Source organism: Bison bison, unplaced genomic scaffold (genome assembly GCF_000754665.1).
Source record: "Bison bison bison isolate TAMUID 2011002044 unplaced genomic scaffold, Bison_UMD1.0 scf7180017864340, whole genome shotgun sequence".
Classification (NCBI taxonomy): Eukaryota; Metazoa; Chordata; class Mammalia; order Artiodactyla; family Bovidae; genus Bison; species Bison bison.
In genome coordinates this window covers 303,012-326,702 of record NW_011494912.1, presented here as the reverse complement: position 1 = coordinate 326,702, position 23,691 = coordinate 303,012, and the positions used below count along the sequence as shown (strand labels likewise).

General features: G+C 45.3%; 1 protein-coding gene across 1 annotated transcript in view; it reads left to right on the top strand.

The window, feature by feature from the left end:
- Nucleotides 1-23,691, top strand: part of WBSCR17 (Williams-Beuren syndrome chromosome region 17) — a 431,575-nt gene that overhangs the window by 214,945 nt on the left and 192,939 nt on the right. Inside the window, exon 5 of the mRNA XM_010854340.1 lies at nt 21,154-21,328. Within this exon, the coding sequence (XP_010852642.1) occupies nt 21,154-21,328 (175 nt within the window). The remainder of the gene's footprint in view (nt 1-21,153; nt 21,329-23,691) is intronic.

The following is a 23,691-nucleotide window of genomic DNA, read 5'->3' as shown; positions in this document are numbered from 1 at the left end:
TCTCCCTTTTTCTCTGGCCATTTCATGATCTATTTTCTTCTCAAAGTGACCTTGAGAGTCTTCTTGGGAGAAGGCGGTTCTTTCAGTTCCCTGAAGCCTCGTAAGTCGTGGCTCCAGTGGCTTTCTCTGCAGCCTCTCAGCTTGCACCTGCAGACCTCTGGCTTCAGACATACTTACCAACTCTCTGCAAGGAATCCTGGCTCATACTTCCACTCCATTTGCTGGCTAGTCCCATTTATTCCCCAGGTGTCCCCTATCTGTCATTTCATGGGCGATTCCTTTGTTGACATCCCGATACACTTGCTCTGTGCTGCCTCAGCTCCCTGTACCCTCCTGTAGCACACAGCATGTGAGGTCACTGTGTCCTGCCCAGCTGGACAGGGTCTGGTTTCACAGGGCCTGGCTGGTAGCCAACCCTCTGTGAATCTGACCCTGTTACTGAACAAAAGTTCGTGTGCCCGACACACGGTGAGGTCAAACCAACAGAAACACTGGAGTTTGGAGCAGACAGGGCTATGCAAGGAGACAGGTGGTTCATGCTTAAAAAGCCCCAAACTCCTGGTAACATTTCAGCAAAGCACTTTTAAAGGCAGGGGAGGAAGGCACCATGATAGTTGTCACCAACTTCTTGGTATTGGAATCCTTTGTTCTTGCAGCTGTCCACTAGCCCAGGTCAGGATGTTCCTGTAAACCTCCAATGAGACTAATGTTATTCTCCGTTCTGCAACTTTTATCTCTGGATGAATGGAAAAATGTTTTACCCTTAAAGGTTAGAGCCTTGAAAATGGGCTGTCTTATATGTTTCAGGCTATAGGCAACATTCTTTTACAAAAGGTGCAGAGCCAGCCTGGCTCAGCATGACAGGCAACAGAGCACAAAGGTTAAAGTAAAAGGAACAGATCTAACATGGAGTCAGATTTGTTCCTCCATTTACAACTCAGCTGGACAGTAAGCAATGACGCTGAATAGGGCTGGAAAAGGGGTGTCAGGGGCTAGCAGTGAAGTGACCAGAGGTGGTGCAGAGCAGAGCTGAAAGAGCCAGAGAAGAAAGCCGACAGTAAGTGCTAGACTGAATTGGGGTGAGGGCACGTTACCAGTGGGGCCCCTTCCCCAAGGGGAGATCTCGGCAGACTCAGCCTGCAAGGAAGACGTGGAAGGATAAGCTAGTGTCAAGCAGAACGTGAGCTCTGAGAGAACAGGGGTCTCTGGTAGATGTCTTAGTGTGGGTTCCCCCAGAACAGCCCCTGAAACTAAGATTTGAGTGCAGTAGTTTCTTTGGGAGATAAAGTGCACCATCAGAGGAGTAGGGAAGTAAGACAAAGAAGGGAAGGCAAAGCCAGAGTTAATGCCCACCCCTCAAGAGGCCATCTACTCAAGGGCGAGGGAGCTGGGGTATTGATACACCTTTAGCATCAGATTTTCACATCAGCACCTCCTGGAACCCTGACTTGGAAGAAGTTCTGCATCATGAGATCTGGGGTGGATCTAAGAATTTACATTTTTTACAAGCTTGCTGATGTGCTGCTGGTGTAGGGACCACATTTTGAAACCCATTGGGTTAAGTGTTCAGTGGTTCATACTTCAGGTCTAAATGAAGATGTTTAGTGGGTGAGAAAAAGTGGGGAAGAGGTATTTGTTTCCGTCTGATCCTAAAGTTAATTCTCATTCATCCTCCCCTGTCCCCTGAGATACCTAGGCAACCCAGAATGGACCACATTAATAGAGTTTCCCTCTTTTCTGTCCCAGGTTTAGCATCTGTATTTTTCTCCAGGCTAAACGTGCCTTCTCTTTATCTGGAAGAGGAATTTAACTTTTTTTTTTCTTTGTGACTAGTATTAACAGATTTTGTAAATGTTCTATGCACACTTGAAAAGACCCCCCCACACACTGTAATCATGAAATTGAATTCCTGCCAGATATCAATTTTGTGTATTTAGCTAGACTATGAGTTTATTTTCTTAAGTCTTCTTGATAATGGTGTTTTAAAATCTCCTCCTACAATATCTACTTCTTCCTGCGTTCTTAATAATGTTTGATTTCTGTATCTTGTTGTCAGTTTCTTTGGCAACTATGGATTTGTATCTGCATGGCTTCACTATTAGCAGTGGTTGCTACCATTATGTAATGCTCCCTTTATCTTAAAAACATGCTTTTTTTCCCCCTGCATGAATATAGTTTGTCTAACATTAATATTGTTATCCCTTCTTACCTTCTGTCTGAATTTGATTAAAACATTTTTTCAAGCCTTACCAATTTTTTCCCCTGATCTTAAAAGTAATGCACGCTCTTTGTAGGAACATTTGAATCTATCAAAAAGTACACATAATTGGACAAAAACAAATACCAAAGAGACTAACCAGAAGCAACTGCTCATTTACCCATGTTCTCAACTCTTTTTTTCATGCATGTTTTACGTTAGGCTCCTATAATAAAAACAAGTTAATCTTCTTGTTTTCCTTCCCTGAACTGTGAAGCAGAAATATCCCTTTATATTAAAAAACAGTTCTGCAACCATCATTTTAATGAGGATAGAATAGTTCTTTCTCAGGCCGGTAAAGACCAGCTCAGGTGGGAACTGTAGCCCTTCACTTCCATGTGATCACATACATTCAAGGGAAAAAAATAGGCTTTTAAAGGAATTAGAAAAAAAAAAAGACTGGCTCAGGGAAAAGGTTGAATAGTCAGGTGACTCTGGATCTGTGTACACAGGTAAATCAGGGACTTTCCTAATTAGGTTTTTTTTTTTTTTTTCTAAGTCATTTGTTTCATTCACCTTGAATATTGACATTGGCCTACATTAAACCCGAGGAAGGGGCAATTCTTTGTATCCTTGTGGGTTATTATACTGAAATCACTCCTGAGTGGCCACATCTGACCTTGCTGGCAGCTCCCTTCTTGGCATCTTTCTCATCTGGAAGCCCTGGCCCCACTGTCTTCTGATTGCTCTCCAGTCTTCCTCTTTCTGCTTCAGTTGGGATCACTCATGGTTCTCCGACTTTCCAGGTAGCTCAGCTGATAAAAAAAAAAATCCTCCTGCAATGCAGGAGACCTGGATTCGATCCCTGAGTTGGGAAGAACCCTGGAGGAAGGCATGGCAACCCACTCCAGTATTCTTGCCTGGAGAATCCCCGTGGGCCGAGGAACCAGGAGCCTGGTGGGCTACAGTCCATGGGGTCAAAAGAGTCAGACACGACTGACCAACTGAACAGCAACAAAGGCTTACAAAAGCTTCTTCTGGGGAAGGCATCTCGGTCATCAGTGACCCCAGAGAAGCACAGGGCTCACCCTGGTGGGGGCACCTGGCAGGGCTACTATGTGAACCAGATAGTGGGTATAAGGCAGAAAGCTGGACAGATGGAATGAACTGATCTGTGTTTTCTGCTTCTGACCTCATCAGGGTGTACTGCCTCCCTTCAGGGGGAAGTATAAGGATGAAATCAGTGTCCTCAGCTGATCCAGGCAGCAGGTGTGGAGTACCAGCACACACTTAGCCTCTGGTCAGAACATCTAGTTATAAGGAAGAATGGGGACCAGACTCCTTCGAATGATCTACCCTCAGCTGTAAGTGTGGTCAGGTTGCAGGGGAGATAGTAACAATAGCCCTCAACACATCTGCATCTAGTCACACCACTCGCATATGGACAGTTGGCCTTGGTGCGTCCGTCTCTCTTTCTCATCCTCCTGGAGCTCTCTTTTGCCCCCCACCAATGTTGGATTCCATCTCTCTTTCTTGGTTTATGTTCTTATTTTGGTGAAACTCAACATCTCAGGCTTCCTGAGAAATATTATAAGGAAGATAGAATCTTTTGAGATCATCCAAGTCTGAAAGAAGCTTTGTCCTAGTCTTTCTTAGGACAGAAAGATGATATGTGAATGATGACCTGATTGAATTAGATATCACCTTTTTTTTTTTTTTTTTTGGTCAGAATGTTGATGGGTTTGTGCCATTATTTTCCATCTTTCAGTGTTTTTTAGAAGAAACAGAAGAGTCCTGATTCCTTAATCTTTTGCATGTTTCTTTCCTTTCCGGAATCTTCATTTTGTTCATGGAGTTTAGAAATTCACAATGATGAGCCTTGTAGGTTCATTTTCATCCTTTGGTCATTCAGTGGCATCAGTGTGGAATCTACTGTCAGTTTTTGAAAAATTTCTTGGAATATTTAATTGGCAATTCCTCCCCATTCTTCTCAATTCTCTCTTTAGGCATCTCCCATTATATTCCATTATTAAACCTCCTAGATTGAAACCCTTAATTTTCTTATCTTCTCTCTGCTATCTTTCTTTATCTTTTTGATCTGATATATTTGCTTTCTTTGATTTTATTTCCTTTCCTTTCTATTCAGTTTTTTTTATTTCTGCTATCAGGATTTTGCTTCCAAGTCCTCATTTTTATTCTCTGAAAGTTTCTTTTTAGAGTGTATTGTTTTTATTTAATGGAAGCAATATATTTTCTGATCCCTTGGAGGATATTAATAATGTCTTGTTTGGTTTTTCAGTTTTCTCCCTGTGTAGTCTGTTTCCACAAGGTGCTTTTTTTTTTTTCCCCTCTTTGTTATGTAGTTTCTATCTCCCACCTTGGGGGCTTTCTTGCCTGTCCAGCTAACCTATTGTCTGCTCATGATTACCTCTTAAAAGGTGATTAGACAGCCGAGGCTGGAGGAGAGAAAAATGGGACATTATTGTATCATGGATTCAGAGTTTCAGTTTGAGAAGAAAGAAAAAGTTCTGAAGATGGATGGTGATGGTGTGCTTGTACAACAATGTGTTTATATTTACTCTCATTGAACTGTAAAGTAAAATTTCACACTATATATACATGTGTACACACACACACACACACACACACTCTCTCTCTCTCTCTCTGAGCGTTTAGACTTCTTAGGTTTGACAGCAGAGGCGTCAGACACATCTGTCGATCTGTGAACCCCCTTTCCAGGCTCCCTAGCTTTGTGGTTCATGTCTCAGCTTGTGTCTTCTCTGACCTTGAAGGTCATAGGTTTGTTTATTTTATTTTTGAATCCCTTTCCTATAGTCTTCAGCAGCTTGTGTCAAATTTGTGAGTTACATTCATCATCTTATCCCAGAAATTCTATATTCATTTTTAAGAACTTTCATAGAAATTGAATTTGTTCTCCAAATGCATATACTGTCCCATGAAAAGTATGTGAAAGTGTCTCTTTCTTTGTATCCTCACCAACACTAGACCTTATTCATCTTTGTCATCTTTGCTGTTCTGGTGAGTCACAAATGGATATCATTTTTCATTTTTAAACCTGCATTTTTGAAATGTTAGTGGTGTTGAACACTTTTTCATATATTTGACCATATTTTCTTTCTTAATGGATTTGCCTACTAATGACACTCAATTTTTTTCTATTGGAATATTTATCTTATTGATTTATAAGAACTTTGTATATATTAAAAAAAACTTTTTACCTTCATTTTATAGATACTTCTCTCAATTTGAGCTCTCACTTTAATTTGTTGACAATGTTTTCAGACAAGCATAAATTTTGCATTTTTATATAGTCAAATCCATCAGTCTTTTCCTCAAGTAATGTCCTAAGGAAGTTATTTATAATCCTTAGAAGGTACAAATATTTATGCATATTTTCTTATAGGTGAACATTCCTTTTCAAAGTAAATTCCAACAAACTAAATATTTTTATATCAGGTCTGAGAAAGTTTTAATCTAGAGACTCTTGTCTGAAAGTATGGCTATCTAGAGGTATTTAATAATTTATCCTCACCATTTATTTGAAATATTATATGCTAAAATATTTTAGATTTGGAAACATTGAGGCTGAATCACATGAGGACTGATTGGTTATGAAGGAGGGTAAACAAGAGGGAGGGGTCGGAGAGGAGTTCCACGGTCCTGGCTACAGTGACAAGACAGGTTGGTGCTCTCCATTAAGACAAGGATATGGTGGTGCAGTGGTAAAGAATCTGCCTGCCAATGCAGGAGACACAAGAGACACAGGTTCGATCCCTGGGTCAGGAAGATGCCCTGGAGAAGGCAATGGCAACCCACTGCAGTATTCTTGCCTAGAAAATCCCGTGGACAGAGGACCCTGGTGGGCTCTATAGTCCATGGCATCGCAGAGTCAGACATGACTGAGCAACTGAACCACCACCGGGTTTGGGAGAGGGACTGAGCTCACCTTTGGGATGTGCCAAGTCCAGACTCCCCTGGAACTTTGCTGTGCCTTCCAAACTGAAGGCTAACATTAGCCATTAAGTTGAAAGAATTTTAGAAAGTTCTTCATTTCCACTATTATAATCTTTAATGCATAAAATTATATGTGTAATACATGTCTTATCAGTAGTTTCTGTTTTTTAAAAACTTTTTTCCCCTTTTCCTTAAGCAGTATGTGGAGGTCTTGGCTAAGGCACCTACCTTTTCTGAGCTTGAGTAAATTGTGGGTCATAGTGGCTTTTACGCAGAGTTTAAATTATGGGCTTTCTTGGTGATACTTGTAAAGCACATTATACTGAGTTGGCCAAAAAATGGTTCCGGTTTCTCCGTAAGATAGTATGGAAAATCCCGAATGAACTTTTGGCCAATCCAGTAAAAGTTCTGGCAGTATAATCAAGCGTGTAACCATTGGGTGTGCTTGTGGTGTTACTTGAGTTGCCAACTCCAGCTTATTCCTCAACATCTATTTGTGCGTCACCTCCACTGGGAAGCCTTCCTGGATTTCCTAGATGTAGCTGGGTTGGGGACCCTCTCAGCCTCTGCTCCTGGACATCAGTGTATCATTTGGCTCAGCACTTAGCTCGCTGTATTATCCCTGTGCACTTGCCCGTCTCTCAACTATAGGACCCTTGAGGGCAAGAACCAGAGCCCTTCTGCGCTGTGTCCCCAGTGCCTTGAGTACTGGCTGGATCTGTTCCTTTCAAAGGTATGTGTGCAAAGCAGTGTTTGTACTTCCCCTGGCATCATCCTGGGAGTTTTTGTGTTTAGCATTGTTCTATTGACCTGACCAAAAAGTTCATTCAGGTTTTTCCATATGAAAAACCCAAACGAACTTCTTGGCCAACCCAACTCATATCTTAGCTTCAATGCCCTTGTTGTGTTCATTTAGATCTCAAAAGCCGCGTGTCTCCAGTCATCGAGATTTGCATGTCTTGGTGCCCTGGGAGGCCGTAGACCTCGTCACTCACCCTTCCCCATGAGTGAGCACCCCTGATCAAGCACTTCCCTTGGTTGTGTGTTTACTGGTTGAAAGCACGATGTATCGAGTGAGAAAACTCTTTTCAATGGAAGGCTCAACCCTCCGGGCTTTCAAAAGGGATTTTAGAGAAGGCATCCTGGCATTGTTTGCTTTTCTACTTGGGTTATCATGGCAGAGATAGGAGAGGTCTTGTGTTTCGGGAAGATAACATTTTTCCTGTGTTGAGGCTCTGAGTGAAGTAGCCAAGGGACACCTTGTTATCACACTGCTCCATACTGGGCCAGGCTTCCTTATTGGAACGGCACCTGCCTCTCCCCAACCTGAAAGAGCCTTACTAATCGGAAATAATACTTGTTTTTTTTTTTTTTTCCCCCAAACCAGATCACTGCAGTGTGACAGCATTTGCTCTGTGAGTCTGTAATCACAATTAGGTTGTACATTTGCATTTCTCCCTGTGGTATTTTCAGGCCATGGAGAGGAGAGGAGAAGGAGTGAGTGTATCTTTACACTAGAGATAATGTGAGAACTCAGCTAAACCTTCCTATGTTAACTGCTTAAAAAAACAACACAAAACCTTGTTATTTTCAAATAATTTTAGATTCACAAAAAGTTGCAAAAATGTACAAGGGGTCTGTGCCCTTCTCTGAGTTTCCCCCACTGGTAACCTCTTGCAAAACTCTAGTACAGGGATTTCCCTGGTGGTCCAGTGGTTAAGAATCCTTCTTGCAATGCAGCAGATGGAAGTTTGATTCCTGCTCAGGGAACTGACATCCCACATGCCACATTTCAGCTAGAGAGTCTGCACTGCAATGAAGGATCCTGTTTGTTTAGTCCTTCATCAGTGGAAGGAGGTTTGGGTGCTGTGACCATTGGCGTACAGATGTTGATACAAAAATAAATTTTCATTTCTCTGGGATAAATACTTAAGGGTCTCATTGCTTGAATTACGATAAACACACATTCAGTCGAACTTTCTGGTCATTTATTCCATTTATGTGACAACTTCTCTTTAAAAATCAGATTAATTGTGTGTCTTCCAGCCAAACTTCCAGTGGAGGAAAAGTTTCTGTTTTAACCTTGGCGACCTTGACTGTGATACCAAGGGGAATGGGTTGCATTCCTACAGAACCAGGAGTAATTAAAAAACTAAGCTGAGGGATTTCCCCAGTGGTCCACTGGTTAAGACTCTGTGCTTCCAGTGCAGGGGGCACAGGTTTGATCTCTGGTTGGGGAACTAATATCCCATATGCTGTGTGGCCAAAAAAAAAATTTTTTTTTAATGTATATTGAAAGTTTTGCCTTGGGATCAGATTTGGTTTTCCATTAGATAAGACCCATTGGGCTTCTCAGGTGGCATTAGTGGTAAAGAATCTACCTGCCAATGCATGAGATGCAAGAGACTCGGGTTCGATCCCTGGGTTGAGAAGATCCCCTGGAGGAGGAAATGGTAACCCAGTCCAGTATTCTTGCCTGGAAAATTCCTTGGACAGGGGAGCCTGGTGGGCTACAGTCCATGGGTTGCAAAGAGTCGTACATGACTAAATAACTAAATACACACACACGAGACCCAACAATACACGCTCCTGGAGGGGCTTATACACCCCCAGAGATGAGAATGAGGTTGGGCCCAGGGAAAGTGAGGCCCAGGCACTCAGACATAGTAGTGTTCTTCTTCCCGGGCTCCGCTGTCTCTGAGCTCCTCCTTCCCCTGGTGGCTTGGAAAGACTGGCCACCTCCAGGTTTCCAGGCCATCTGGAGGGAAGCATGGCTGCAAAGACGGCCCAATGTTGACATTGTAATTACAGCTTCAGTCATTGTAGGGGGACAGGGCCACCTCTCCAGGGGAATCCCAGGGAAGGGAACTGGTGCTCTAGTTTGGGTCAGATGGCCTTCACTGGACCTGCCAACTGAGGCAGGAGGACAGGGCAATGCATAGAACTACCACACTCCAGTAACCCTGGGGGAAATCTCAAGAAACAGAGGGAGCCGGGTGGACAGGCACACCATGGACCTTGTTTGTTGTAACCACATCCATGGGATTCACGCCTGGGGTTCCCACAAGTTGGGGAAATCAGTGAGGCCTTTGAGAAGGATGTGGCGCTTGAGTTGGATCATGAGAGACAGTTAGAACTTGGACATATGGATGGGAGGGAACAGCAGTGAAGGGAAAGTAGACGAACCTGGATCTCAGGGCACAAATGCTTGGAACATAGAGATGCTATAGACCAGGTTCTTGGCTTCCTTGTGCTTAGTCACTTAGTCGTATCCAACTCTTTGTGACCCCATTGACTGTAGCCCACCAGGCCCCTCTGTCCATGGGGATTCTCCAGGCAAGAATACTGGAGTGGGTTCCCATGCCCTCCTCCAGGTGATCTTCCCAACCCAGGGACTGAACCCAGGTCTCCCACATTGCAGCCAGATTCTTTACCATCTGAGCCACCAGGGAAGCCTTGTTGCCATGCCCTCCTCTAGTGGATCATCCCAACCCAGGTCTCCTGAATTGCTGGTGGATTCTTTACTGTCTGAGCCGCCAGGGAATAGAATTTGATCAGAGGCCAGACAAGAAACTCAGGCGGAGCTTTATTGGGGCCCCTGCTGCAGCAGAGGGGAGCAAGAACAAGCAACAGGTTCCCCTGCTTGCTGGCTCCCTGAGGTGGGGGTCCAGCTTATTCCTTACGTGGGACGAGGGCAGGGGTGGGTGCAGGGGGTGGCTAAGCTAGTTAGCCCACCCCTTAGGTGGTGTTGTGTGCAGGGGGTCTGTGCAGTACCGCGCTTTTGCTCCGGGTTCTTCCAAAGTGGCAGTTGGGTATTTTGGTCTCTCTGTAGCTTTTGTCCAGAAGCTGCCCTAACCGCACTTTAACCGTCATTTTTAGTCTCATGCAGTCTTTTTTGTATTCTGTTGCTCAAGGAGAGGTGTGTTCAAATGCAGCCATTGCAGCACTGCCGCAGAGGGTCCCAGCTCCCAGCCTGTCCCAGACAGGAAGGCGGGCAATGGGATTCAACATGTAAGAATTGATGGAGTTTCAGAGAGAGAGCATCCTAGTCAGAGATGACTTGCTGAGCCACAGGATTGAAGAGGGGCAGCATGATCATGTCCTGTGATAATGCTGAGCAGCCTCAGAGCAGGAGGGATTAGGAAAAAAAAAAAAAAGGCCCCTTGAACAGCCTGGCTGGGGATGGGGATCAGGTGAGACAGAGGGAGAGGTGGGTCAAGGGAGCCCAGGGGTCGGTGGAAATACACTCAGAAAGGCCAGGCGTGGCTGTTTTCACCTTTGTTCCCCAAGGAGCAGCATGGGAGCTTTAATCTTATTTTTTTGGAAAAGTGAGGTGGATCCTGAGTTGGTCCTGACGAGAGAATCTTTAGATCTCTTTAGCTCTGAGCTCTGGGCAGTTTGCTGGGCAGAGGCTCTTTGGCCTCAGGCTGTGCTGCAGAGTCTGTGAGGGTCAGTGCCCGGCACAGCACCTGCACGCAGGTTGGAACAAAGCCTTCCTTATCTCTGACCCTCGGGGCACCATGCCTGCTTTCTGAATCTGATGGCCAGGTCCTGCCTGGCCGCTAGTTTCCTTGTTTTACACACTTGGGAGGACATCTGGCTTCAAGGGGGCCTGCGAGTGAAGGATGCCTGAAGGAAGTCAAGGAACCCTGGGGTGGGGGCATAGACACAAAGGGGCCCTGACATGCCATTCACCCTCCTGGGCACGGCTCCACGGTGCTAACCGAGCACACGTCTCCTGGAGTCTAGACCACGCCCTCTGACGCTGGGAGATGTTCACTGATACCCATTTAAAAAAAGAAGTTCATGGCCCTAGGGACTGTCATACAGAGTCAGAAAGAGAAGAACAAGTATTATATATTAAGCACATATATGTGGATTCTAGAGAAATGGTACGGATGAACTTAGTTGCAAAGCAAAAAGAGAGACACAGACGCAGAGAACAAATGTGTGGACACCAAGGTAGGAACAGGGGGTGGGACGGATTGGGAGCTTGAGATGGACATATTGACACTACTGTGTATAAAATAGGTAACTAATACGAGCCTACTGCATAGCACAGGGAATTCTTCCCAGTGCTCTGTGGTGAACTAAATGGGAAGGAAATCCAGAAAAAAGAGGATGTATGTATAGGTATAGCTGATTCACTTTGCTGTGCAGTAGAAACTAATACAACATTGTAAAGCAACTGTACTCCGATAAAAAGAAAAAAATAATAAAGAATTTGCAGGAGTCGGGGCTCCTACTCAGCCATCCTGGTCCTGGAACTAGGACTCTGGAGGAGTCCCTGGCAAGGGTCACCTCTCTCTGTGCTTTCCTTCTTCCTTCTGGTTCAAGACTCCCTCCCCACCTTCAAAGCCCTGCTGTCCCCTCGCCAGAGTCATCCCCTTGTTTCCCAAGACATGTCTATTCTCTGTTCACCAGTATACAGAGATACATACAATTAAAAATGAGTAACAAGTTTAACGAGAAGGCAATGACACCCCACTCCAGTACTCTTGCCTGGAAAATCCCATGGACAGAGGAGCCTGGTAGGCTGCAGTCCATGCTAAGGGTCGGACACGACTGAGTGACTTCACTTTCACTTTTCACTTTCATGCATTGGAGAAGGAAATGGCAACCCACTCTAGTGTTCTTGCCTGGAGAATCCCAGGGACAGCGGAGCCTGGTGGGCTGCCGTCTATGGGGTTGCACAGAGTTGGACACGACTAAAGTGACTTAGCAGCAACAAGTTTAACATGCATTGAGTGTCTTCTGTGTGCCGGGCCCTGAGCTAAGTGCTTTGCAGGCATCCTCTTATTTAACACCCTAAACAACCCTCTCAGGTAGGGACCATTGTTGTTCAGTTGCTAAGTTGCATCCGACTCTTTGTGACCCCATGGACTGCGGCACGCCAGGCTTCTCTCTCTTTTCACCATCTCCCAGAGTTTGCTCAAACTCATGTCCATTGAGTCGGTGATACCATCCAGCCATCTCATACTCTGTCATCCCCTTTTCCTCCTGCCTTCAATCTTTCCCAGCATCAGGTTCTTTTCCAATGAGTCGGCTCTTCCCATCAGGTGGCCAAAATATTGAAGCTTTAGCTTCAGCATCAGTCCTTGCAGTGAATATTCAGGGTTGATTTCCTTTAGGATTGACTGGTTTGATCTCCTTGCAGTCCAAGGTACTCTCAAGAGTCTTCTCCAGCACCATAGTTCAAAAGCATCGGTTCTTTGGTGCTCAGCGTTTTTTTTATTGTCCAGATCTCACATCCATACGTGACTACTGGAAAAACCATAGCTTTGACTGTATGGACTTTTGTAGGCAAAGTAATGTCTCTGCTTTTTAATACACTGTCTAGGTTTGTCATAGATTTTCTTCCAAGAAGCTAGCGTCTTTTAATGTCATGGCTACAGTCACCATCCATAATGATTTTGGAGCCCAGGTTCCATCCCTGGGTTCCAGAAGGTCCCCTGGAGAAGGCAATGGCAACCCACTCCTGTATTCTTGCCTGGGGAATTCCATGGGCAGAGGAACCTGGTGGCCTACAGTCCATGGGGTTGCAAAAAGTCAGACATAACTAAGCGACTTTCATTTCACTTCAAAGGACCCATACTGCCTTTGACCTTGGAGAATTCAGGGCTCTGAATACAGAGGTACCCAAAATACCAGAAAAGGGGAGACTGGCCAGATAACTTACTCTTATTCCATTCCTGGCTGACAACTGCATTTAAGGAAAACTCTAAGAAGTGACCAAACGCTGGGCTCTGACCCTGCTCTCTCCAGGGTTTCCTCTGTGCCATTTTGCTCCCCCTGAGCACCGCCCCCGCCTCCAGATGGTGAGTTCGGTTATTTCAGAGAAGAGATTTGCCAGCTTCAGAGAGTTCAGAATCAATATCACAGTAAATAAGAAACATAATGAAAGAAAAACACACTCCAGGCTGTAGACAAATTTTATCGCTTAAATTCACATGTTATTATTAGAATCAGCTGCAAGTACCAGATTTTCAACTGCCTTTTGATGGGGTGAGATAGGGGAATGCTCTTAATTTGGGGGAGCAATCTGGAGCCACCCCCAAAGAGGCATTACGATATTTTCCTGTGGGGTTGGGCTCCTTGTATTTATTTTTTTTTTAAGGTGAAATTTAAATGGAAGAAGCAGCCGAGAGGAATTTCTTAACAAAGGAATAAAAGCAGAGATGGCTTTCCTTTTCAAAGTCTCTTTCCTGAATGCACTGCTCCGTGTGATATATTTAGTTTAACACTTTGGTATTTTGCACCTCACATCTTTCTTCTTGCTTCTTTTCGTCTTTTGCTTTCTTTTCTCCTTGCTTTGATCTCACTGTGGCATCGCCTTTAAAATGCTTTCATACATGCCAAAAGCATCCCTTTTTAATCTCCCCCATTCTTCCTGAAGTTTCTAGCTCTCGCCTCGCCTCTTATTTCACTCCCACAGTCAGACAATGCATTATTTAAGTCCGCAAAACTGAGAGATGCCCAGAAAATAAAACACGCAATGTAGCCCTCGTCTGTGTTATTTTGTCTTGTGTTTTCACATGCCTGCTCTCACTCTCTCCATGGATGTTATTTTGTAACTTTTTATTTTATATTGGAGCATAGACAATTAACAATGTAGTTCCAGGTGGACAGCAAAGGACTCAACTATACATATACAAGTATCCATTCTCCCCAAACTCCCCTCCCATCCAGGCTGCCTCATAACCTTGAGCAGAGTTCCTTGTGCTCCACAGTAGGTCCTTGTTGGTTATCCATTTTAAATACAGCAGTGTGTACATGTCCGTCCCAAACTCCCTAACTATCCCTCCTCCCCATCCGTCCCCCTGGCAACTGTAAGTTTGCTCTCTAAATCTGAGTCTGTTTCTAATTTGTAAATAAGTTCATTTGTATCATTTCTTTATAGAGTGTTCATATAAGGGATGTCACACAGTATTTCTCCATCTCTGACTTATGTTACTCCGTATGACAACCTCATGGATGTTCCTGCCTGCATGCTAAGTCACTTGAGTCTTGTCCAACTCTTTGTGACCCTATCGACTGTAGCCTGCCAGGCTCCTCTGGAGTCCCATGGAGAATCCATGGGATTCTCCAGGCAGGAATATTGGAGTGGGTTGCCATGGCCCTCCTCCAGGGTAATTTCCCCACCCAGAGATTGAAACTTTGTCTCTTACATCTCCTGCATTGGCAGGCAGGTTCTTTATGACTAGGGCCACCTGGGAAGTCCATGGATGTTCTTAAGGGCTAAGATTTCAGAGACAGGTCCATGCTATGGAGAGTGGGGCAGGGACAGAGGAGTGGAGTACGGGCGGGGGGTGCCTCTTGGGTTATCGCTGTCCCTTCAGAGTTTGGTGAGAGGAGGAGTTTTGATGGCATCATGGATGATTCGCACATTAAAAAAAAAACTCATAAAATAACACTGCAGAAACGTAGGGCAGCACGCCTGATGGCTGTGCTGAACCTGCATTAAGGACGGTGGTTTTCCCTCTGCTAACTCAAGACCCCCAAGCACGGTGAGCTGGAAGTTTCCATCAGGGATGGGGAGAAAGGCTAGTGTCAGAGTCAGGGGGACTCTAGGGGTGTGAACACAGATCCAAGGGCTGGATCCTCCCCTCAGAGAAACCAGAACCCCCTTCGATGAATCTGGAGGGGTTTTGTAAATAAGCTTCCAGTCAACCAAATAGCCAAAATGGGGATCAAAAAAGCTAACAAGCAGCAGAATGAGGAATCAGACCTTCAGTAAGGCCAAGGGATTTAAAGTCACACCTTTAAAAAAAAAAAATTTGCTTCTCCTCACCTTCAAAATGGACCAGGACTTACAGACACAAAAAGGCCACAGCTTATTATGACTCCAGTTTTTGAAATATCCGGAATAGACACATTCATAGAGATGGAAAGCAGATGAGTGGTGCCAGGGGCTGGAAGATGGGCCAGACATGGACAGTGACTGCTTAATGGATGTGGGGCTTCCTCTGGGGGTAATGAGAATTTCTGAAGCTAGACAGGGGTGATGGTTGAGCCATATTGTGAATGTACGTGATGCCATTGTACATTTTAAAGTGGTCAAAAGGTTAATTTTATGTTATGTGTATCTTAACATGGTAAAACCAGTGAAAGAAAAAAATCAAGCAGTGCTTTTGAGAAGTTCAGGGTTTGTGGGAGAATCATCTGGACTTCTGGTGAGCCCCACCAAGCCCAGTAAATTAGATACGTTTAGGGCAGTCCAGGAACCTGCGTCACCAGCCCGGTGATTCCTAGGTAGAGAGGAAACTCATACTCTGCAGAACAATGGCTTTGAGGCAGATGGTTTTGTTTTTCGGGTTTTTTTTTTTAATTGGAACATGCCATATGTGCTATTTTCTCGTCCCAGCTGTCACAACCCATGCATTCGCAGCGAGCAGTGTGCCCACACCTCAGCAGCTGTTGGCGGGGAGGAGTGTTGGTTCTAAGTGGCTGCGGTGGTGATGGTGCTGCTGACGGCAGCAGAAGCACTGTTGGTGGAATGGTAGCTCTCGTTGTCGTAACGGGTTGTGGGAGTGAGAGCAGAAGCCAGGAACACCCGGGTCCTGGGTGAAGGGCTTGATGGGGAGGTTGCTTCATGTGAGGGGTGGGTGGAAGGAAGCCATCAGGATCCCAGTGTGGCAAGACAAACCCCTCACTGTCTAGACTCAAGTCATCTCCAAGGGGCTCCATCTTTCAGACAAGGTGGAACAAGAAGGCCCGGGCAAAAGCAGAGACTAGCAGCGGCCAACACTGGGATTATGGAACGTCTGCTCATTTCGGATAAGACCTATTTCATGAGCAGGGGTTAACTCATCACAGATGGTGTTGGATAAGGGACTGGCTGTAAGTCAGAGCTACTCCAGGAGTGTTCACCAGAACAGCAGTGGCAGCCCTGTGGAGCTTGTTAGAAATGTGAATTCTTGGGCCACACCCCAGACCTACTGGCAATTCTCATGCATATGACATATATATATATATGCATGTATATATACACATATTGCTGACTCACTCTGCTGTACAGCAGAAATTAACACAACACTGTAAATCAGTTATGTGTGCTAAGTCACTTCAGTCATGTCCAACTCTTTGTGACGCTATGGACTGGAGCCCTCCAGGCTCCTCTGTCCATGGGATTCTCCAGACAAGAATACTGGAGTGAGTTGCTATACCCTCCTCCAGGGGATCTTCCCAACCCAGGAATTGAAGCAGCGTCTCTTATGTCTCTTGCATTGGCAGGTGGGTTCTTTACCACTAGCACCATCTGGGAAGCCCAACTATACTCCAATAATTTTTTTTTAATTAGTGCATTAAAAAAAAAAGAAACAACATCCAAACTTGGACTGATTATCTTGAGTCTCCATACCTTGAGGAGAATTGCACATTCAGTAAGTCCCATTGTCAAGACTTGATAACTGGGAGGGTTGAGAAGTAGAGATGGAGCCCAATCCTGGACAGTGTGGCCACTTCCAAGCTCACATCCATGTGGTGCCCAGGTTCATGCACATGTTTTGGGAAACACGTGAAGATGAGTCTTCTAGGTCAACACTTCTCTGAACAGGGTTTAGAGACAAGGGACTAGACTGATGTCTTATTCTCCAATACCACTGAAATTGCAGGGTCTGGATAAAATTCTGTAATAATGATTTTTGCTTTCATTCTCACTGTCTGTAACTTTCTTGTTCAATATGTACTCCTTAAGTCTGGATGACGGCTGCTCCTTTTATTGTGAAGAAGCAGATAGAGCTCCCTTCTGGTCTGTTCCGATCAAGGGCAGTAGTTGCCTCTCCCTTCTTGACCTCAAATGTTATTGATCCAAACCTTAAGAAACACAAGCATTCCCAGATGGCTCTAGACCAATTTAGGATTGGATTTGATAACACTCATAGGTAAACATTTATTTTTGCAAAGTTGCTATTTTAGTCGCTGAGTCATGTCCAAATCTTTTGCGAGCCTGTGGACTGTAGCCTGCCAGACCCCTCTATCCAGGGAATTTCCCAGGCAAGCATACTGGAACAGGGTTTCATTTCCTCCTCCCTGGGATCTTCGAGACCCAGGTGGGTTCTGTACCACTGAGCCATCAGGGAAGCCCATAGAAGTGAATTTTTATTGTCTTCTCTGAGTCTGCCAGTGAGAAAAATCTTATGTAAAATGTTTTTCTTGCTGTCATTATAATGTCCAGGAGTGGTTTCGTCTGTTAAGGATGATAAAGGATCTTAGGTGATGGGTGTGACATTTCTTACTGCTGTCAGGTTGAGGATTTGTTTCCTTCCATGATGAGCCTGGGGGCCTTGTTTTCATTCGGTTAGCTTGTGGACTTTCTCACTTTAAGCTGAAAAGTGAAAGTGTTAGTCGCTCGGTCGTGTCCAACTCTTTAGGATCCCATGGTAGCCCACCAGGCGCCTCTCCCTCTATCCATAGAGTTCTCCAAGCAAGAACACTGGAGTGGGTAGCCATCCGTCTCTCCAGGGGATCTTCCCAACCCAGGGATCAAACCCCCATCACCTGCATTGCAGGCAGATTCTTTATCATCTGAGCCAAGGAAGTGACTTCTAAATCTCAACACCCTGGTGCCTTGAAGCTGTCACATCTCTGTTCCACCAGGACCAGCTTTTCTAGAAATTAGTTCTGAGCTGTCCTGCTTATTTACTTCTCCCTAAACTCACCCTGTCCCCAAAGGACCCAGCTGTATCCAGAAGGGAATTCATTTATTTTTTCCTCATTGGTCCCGTTGATCTGAATTTGTCTAGATCAAATGGCCTGTTCTTAGCTCTCATTTTCTCTAACGCATTTGATTTTCCTAACACTGGCTGTTGAACAGCTCTTTGAGAATAGGGATTGTGTCATTGTCAGCCATGGAGGCGCTCTGTAAATATTTGTGACATGAATGCACAGCTTCTTCTTTTGGAAACTCTACCCTTGATTTGGGCTTCCCAGGTAGACTAGTGGTAAAGAACCCGCCTGCCAATGCGGGAGATGTAAGAGATGCTGCTTTGATCCCTGAGTCAGGAAGATCCCCTGGAGGAGGGCATGGAAACCTACTCTAGTATTCTTGCCAGGAAATCCCATGGACAGAGGAATCTGGTGGGCTACAGTCCATGGGGTCACAAAGAGTCAGATAAGACTGAAGTGACTTAGCCCAAGCCCTTGCTATGATTCTGCCCGTGATGCTGTTTGTAGCTTTTCTCGTCCTCTGACTCTGCCCCCTGCCTCCTGAATACACACATTTCCCAAAGCAGGATCTGACGTCTTCTGGAACTCTTACGTCTCCTAAGCAGTCATCTCTTCCCACTGTGTCCACAATACTCTGTGCCCTGTCTTCTCACTCTGGACATTATCCTGGTTCTACAGTCAACCCCCGATGTCTGCTGGCCCCTCAGCCTGTCCTCAGGTGAACCCATCAACTTCTGCTTCCGTTCTCGTCTTCTCTTGTCATTAATGACATCTTCCCAGTCCCTCAGACATGGGTGACTCTCACCTAAGAAGATCCAGTTCCACACCTGTGTATTTTGCTGTGTGTGTGTATATTCTGGAATAATAAGAGCACATGTCCTAACCTGCTGCATATCTCAGATACAACCTCTTCCTTGGACACCTCCAACCAAAATCATTTCTCTGTCTGTGACCCACCGCCTGTAACCCCTGCCTTCTGTGGCCATTTTTTTTTTTTTTTTTGGCTCTTAGCTTCTGAATATTGGAGTTTTTTGAACATGTCTCATCTCCTTACCCAGAATGTAAGCATCTCAAGAAAGTGCTTGTGTCCAGATTGATTTTAAATCCAGGCAGGGAAACAACCCAATACTTTAGGAGGTCCGGAATCACATACAGGGCCTGGGAAGTGAAGCCTTCTCAGTGTCATTTGTTCTTGGGCCTTGCTAATCGGATGCTGGCATCTCACTGTGTTCCCATGACAGCCCCCAGGCCATCACTTCAGTTGTTTGGAACAATGTGTTCCTAAATCTTGTAAGTTGGAAGCTGGTGACTACTGCTATAGAATGATAGTGGCTAGACTTTAAAATGATATTGATTAGCTAGAAAGATGCATTGTTGTTGATGGAGAGTTAAAAGTAGATCTATATGAGTAATATTAATAATAGACCAATTAGTATTAGAAATAAGATTTTGAATGCATATAAAGGATCTTATATGTAAATCTTATTTATTCTTTTTTTTTTCTTTTTTTGACTGTGCCAGATCTTCCCAGGTGGCGCTAGTGGTCAAGAACCAGCCTGCCATTGTAGGAGGCATAAGAGGCATGGATTTGATCCCTGGGTTGGGAAGATCCCCTGCAGGAGGAAATGGCAACCCAAAGGGCATTTGCTAGAGTTGCCTTGTATAAGTAGCAAGTGAGGGGTCTGTACAACATTTGTAAATACAATCTTCGGAGTTTTTCTAGAGCAGAGTCAGAAGTGACAGTGTCTCCTAACGTACTGTTTGTGGACCACTCACATCTGAGTCACCTGGGCTGTTTTCAGATGGAGAAACTCCCAGGCCAGGGCGGGTCCTTGGAGTGTGTGTATTTTGGAATTCCCTCTCTGTCAATCCTTCCCTGCTTGTCTTTCTACACCTGCTGATTTTTCCCCCATTTTTATTGAGATACAATTGACATATAGCACTATGTAAGTTTAGGGTGTGCAGTATAATGATTTGCCTGACATATATTGTGAAGCTTCCCTGGTGGCTCAGCCGGTAAAGAATCTGCCTGCAGTGCAGGAGACCTGGATTCAATCCCTGGGTTGGGAAGATCCCCTGGAGAAGGGAAAGGCTACCCCCTCCAGTATTCTGGCCTGGAGAATTCTATGGATTGTGTAGTCCAGGGGGTCACAAAGAGTCAGACATGACTGAGTGACTTTCACTTTCATCTTGTGAAGTAATTGCTGTAGTAAGCTTAGTTAACATCTTTGTCTCATACTGCTATTAAAAAATAGAAACAAAAAATGTGGGGGTTTTGTTACCTTGTGATGAGATGATGATTCTCAGGTACACAAGGGTATCCCTTCATGTCTGTAGACTTAGACACATTTGGCCTGTGATTCATCTCTCCTGCTTCTTGGTTGTGCCCTTGGAACAGGTTAGCCTCCCTAAGATTGTTCTTTTTAAAAAATGTTTAGTTATATTTATGTGTTTATTTATTTTTGGCTGTGCTGGGTCTTCGTTGCTATGCAAGGGCTTTCTCTAATTGCAGACCATGGGAGCTACTCTAGTTGCTGTGCAAGGGTTTCTCATTACAGTGGCTTCTCTTGTGGAGCGAGGGCTTCAGAGCGCAGGCTCAGTACTTGTGGTGCATGAGCTGTGGTGCCCTGCAGCTTGTGAGGTCTTCCCCAGGGATCAAACCCATGTCCCCTGCATTGCAAGGTGGATTCTTAACCACTGGACCACCAGGGCAGCCCACTTCCTAAGACTGTCCTTAATTGCAAAGTGGAATTCATCTAGTAAATTAATGGGATTAATCTAGCAACCACCTAGGTTGCTGTAAGGATTAAATTAGATCATATAAATAATGCACTTCGTACCACCTGCTGGTGGCAGAAGGGAGCGTTCAATCCTGTTGGCATTTCTTTTGCCATCACGGTAGCGTCTCTACTGCTGGGCAAAGATTTTACTTCTTATGACCAAAGCACAAACCCTGTTAATGTTGCGTCTAGGGTGTAACGATGGGTCTGGACCTCCCAGAACACATCCTGTGAGGACTAGTGTATGTGCAGATGGAAAAAAAACATATAAAGTGGATAAACAGGACCCAGGAGACAGTGCGAGCACAGGAATGTTGGCCAAGGAAGGAGCGGGGAGCAGAAAGAAAAGAAATCTCAAAGGACATCAGTCAGAGATACCTTCTGACTCACACAGACCCAGTTGTCCTTTTTACTAAAATGACTAACATGCAGACTTCTCTGGAGTCTCTGGACTGTCTGAAGATCCGCTGGCCTCACAATGGGTTGGATGCACGTTTGACCTGTTGATGGATCTTCCTGTTTTGTCATTTGCAGAGGAGCTGAAGGCCCCCTTGGAGGAGTATGTCCACAAACGCTACCCCGGGCTGGTGAAGGTGGTGAGAAACCAGAAGAGAGAGGGACTGATCCGAGCTCGCATTGAGGGCTGGAAGGTGGCCACCGGCCAGGTCACTGGCTTCTTTGATGCCCACGTGGAGTTCACCGCTGGCTGGTAGGTCACAGGCTAAAACCCGGAAGCACTTGGGACCTGCAGCATGGTCAGGAGGCCTGGAGTCTGGGAGGTGGACGCACTTTGCCTGTTTCTTCTGGGGCCCCGGGAAGAATGGGGAAGGGCGGGTAAAAAGAAGGTGAGACCGTAGTTTGGGATAAAACTGGAAGCAGGGAGAAATACATCTGCTGTTTACTCAGTCTGTCATCGTCATTCTTGCCATCATCATCCTATCATTACCATCATGAAAATCCCTGTGAAAATGATATATTAGTTAGACAGAACTCAAGATGACCCTCGCTAAGAAGACAAAGCGGTCATATTCCTGATGTTCTCTTTTGCTGATTTGTTTGTTTCCATTTCTGGGGAGGATGGTTAACTATTACGGGGTGGGAGAGATTCATTTATAATTCTGCCTACTCAGGCAAAGCTTCCTAGAATTTATGGGATTGTCTTTAACATCATTTAGAGGAGGAGAGGGTTTCTCTCTGCCGATATGCCCCGTCTGATTTCCTGGTAAAAAGAACAATATGAGAGAAATTGGGGAGCACACACGGAGGAGAAGATTTTGTATGTAAGAGAGTAAAGCATCCACAATGCCCCAATCAGTCACCGAGCGTGTGAAAATTAGGTTCGAGCTTTACAGTTATATGATTATTTCTAACTAACCAATGGTAAGTCAAGTCAGAGGTTAAACCCCTACGCCAGGTTGCAGAGGGTTAGTAAGAAGCAGAGTCTTAAACTTCATTAATGTTGGGACTTCCCTGGTGGTCCAATGGTTGGTACCCTATGCTTCCACTACAAGGGACCCAGGTTTGATCCTTGTTTGGGGACCTAGGATCCCTTGTGCCACCCGATACAGCCCCCAAAAAGGAATGATGGCATCTCGAATATGAGCCGTCTCACAGTACCCTATTTGAAAAGCCCATGTCCCATCACTAATTAAACACTGAAATATCTATTCTTTATTTGAAACCAACTTTAGAATCCTTTTAATGGCCGGATAAAAGGATGGTTTTGCACATGAGCACACAATGGTTTGGAACCTGGGGTCACTGTTAACACTGGCCCTTTCCCGTGCACACAGGCGTCTGTTACCATCTCAGAGCCCAGTTTTCTTCCTTGTTTTTTTTCTGCTGCTGTCAGACCCTGATACAACAAGTTGGTCTGCAGCCCTGACCTCCCCTGAGCCTCGTTGTTATCTTGTAATCATTCTCAAAGTGTGGTCCCCAGACCAGCATCATCTGGGAACTTGTTAGAAATATATATCCTTGGGTTCCACCCAGACCTATGACATCAGAAGCTCTAGGGTGGGACCCAGCAATCTGCTTTAACCAGCCCCGACCCAGAGGCTGCTGCTCACTCAAGTTTGGAAACTCTTGAGCAAGAATCCTTCTGAGCACATGGAGCCTTAGCCTTGCCCTGTCTCACCTTTTCCTCCACATCATCCTCTCCTCATTTCTTTCCTGTCCAATCAGGTGGCACCACCATGCCCCCATCACTCAGTTCTTATCTCTCCATCATGTTGTGTTAACTTATCCAATCCCCCTCCAGCTTTAGCTGGTTTTGCCTTCTATTTCACATGCCCACCTGTTCCTCTCTGTCTTGACCTCCACATTCCTGGACAGCATGTCATTGGAGTGACTTGAATATGGTGGAGAAGATGGTCTAAGAGTGGAAGGGATGAGTTGTCTACTGGGAGAAATCAAGGCAGGCTTCTTGGGAGAGGTGGCACTGTATGTGGGTGGCTAGACTTCCTGCCCAGGCACAAGGGCATTCCTGGAGGACAACAGCAAGAGTGAGGACTTGGAAGGGGCAGAGCTCTGAAGCACATCTAGAAATCGTGAGAAGTCAGTCCCGTTTGGCATCAGCTTCTATGGCGTGTGCAAAAGTATCAGAGGCAGTAAATGGCTCTGGGTATATTTTATTGCTCATTTTAAATAGAAAGATGAGATGTGCCAACAGGTAATTCAATAGCTGCAAATGAAAAGAGATGGGATGGAGGCCGAGCTTTCTCATTATTCTTCCAAATAATGCAGAGGAATGGGATTTTCACTTGACTCCCTTCCAAAGCCTGCGCTCTGTTCTAAGCAGGGAGATTAATGCCCTGGTTTCTGAGAGCCATCTTTTCCTTCTCGAATGTGGGAAACGATCCCTTCCTACATCTGCCTCGGAGAACACACCCTGGCAAGGGTGTCTGGCCATCTGCTTTCTCCTGAGCTGGCAGGGCTGCTCCTTGACCCCTGAGCCAGGCCCCTGCCTCTCTCCTGCTGCAGCCCCGAGGAGGCAGGCTCGCTGAGAGCAGGATTCTGCCCACTTTTACATTCAGTTAGTTCCTGCCTGCCATCCCTAACCCATCCAATTAG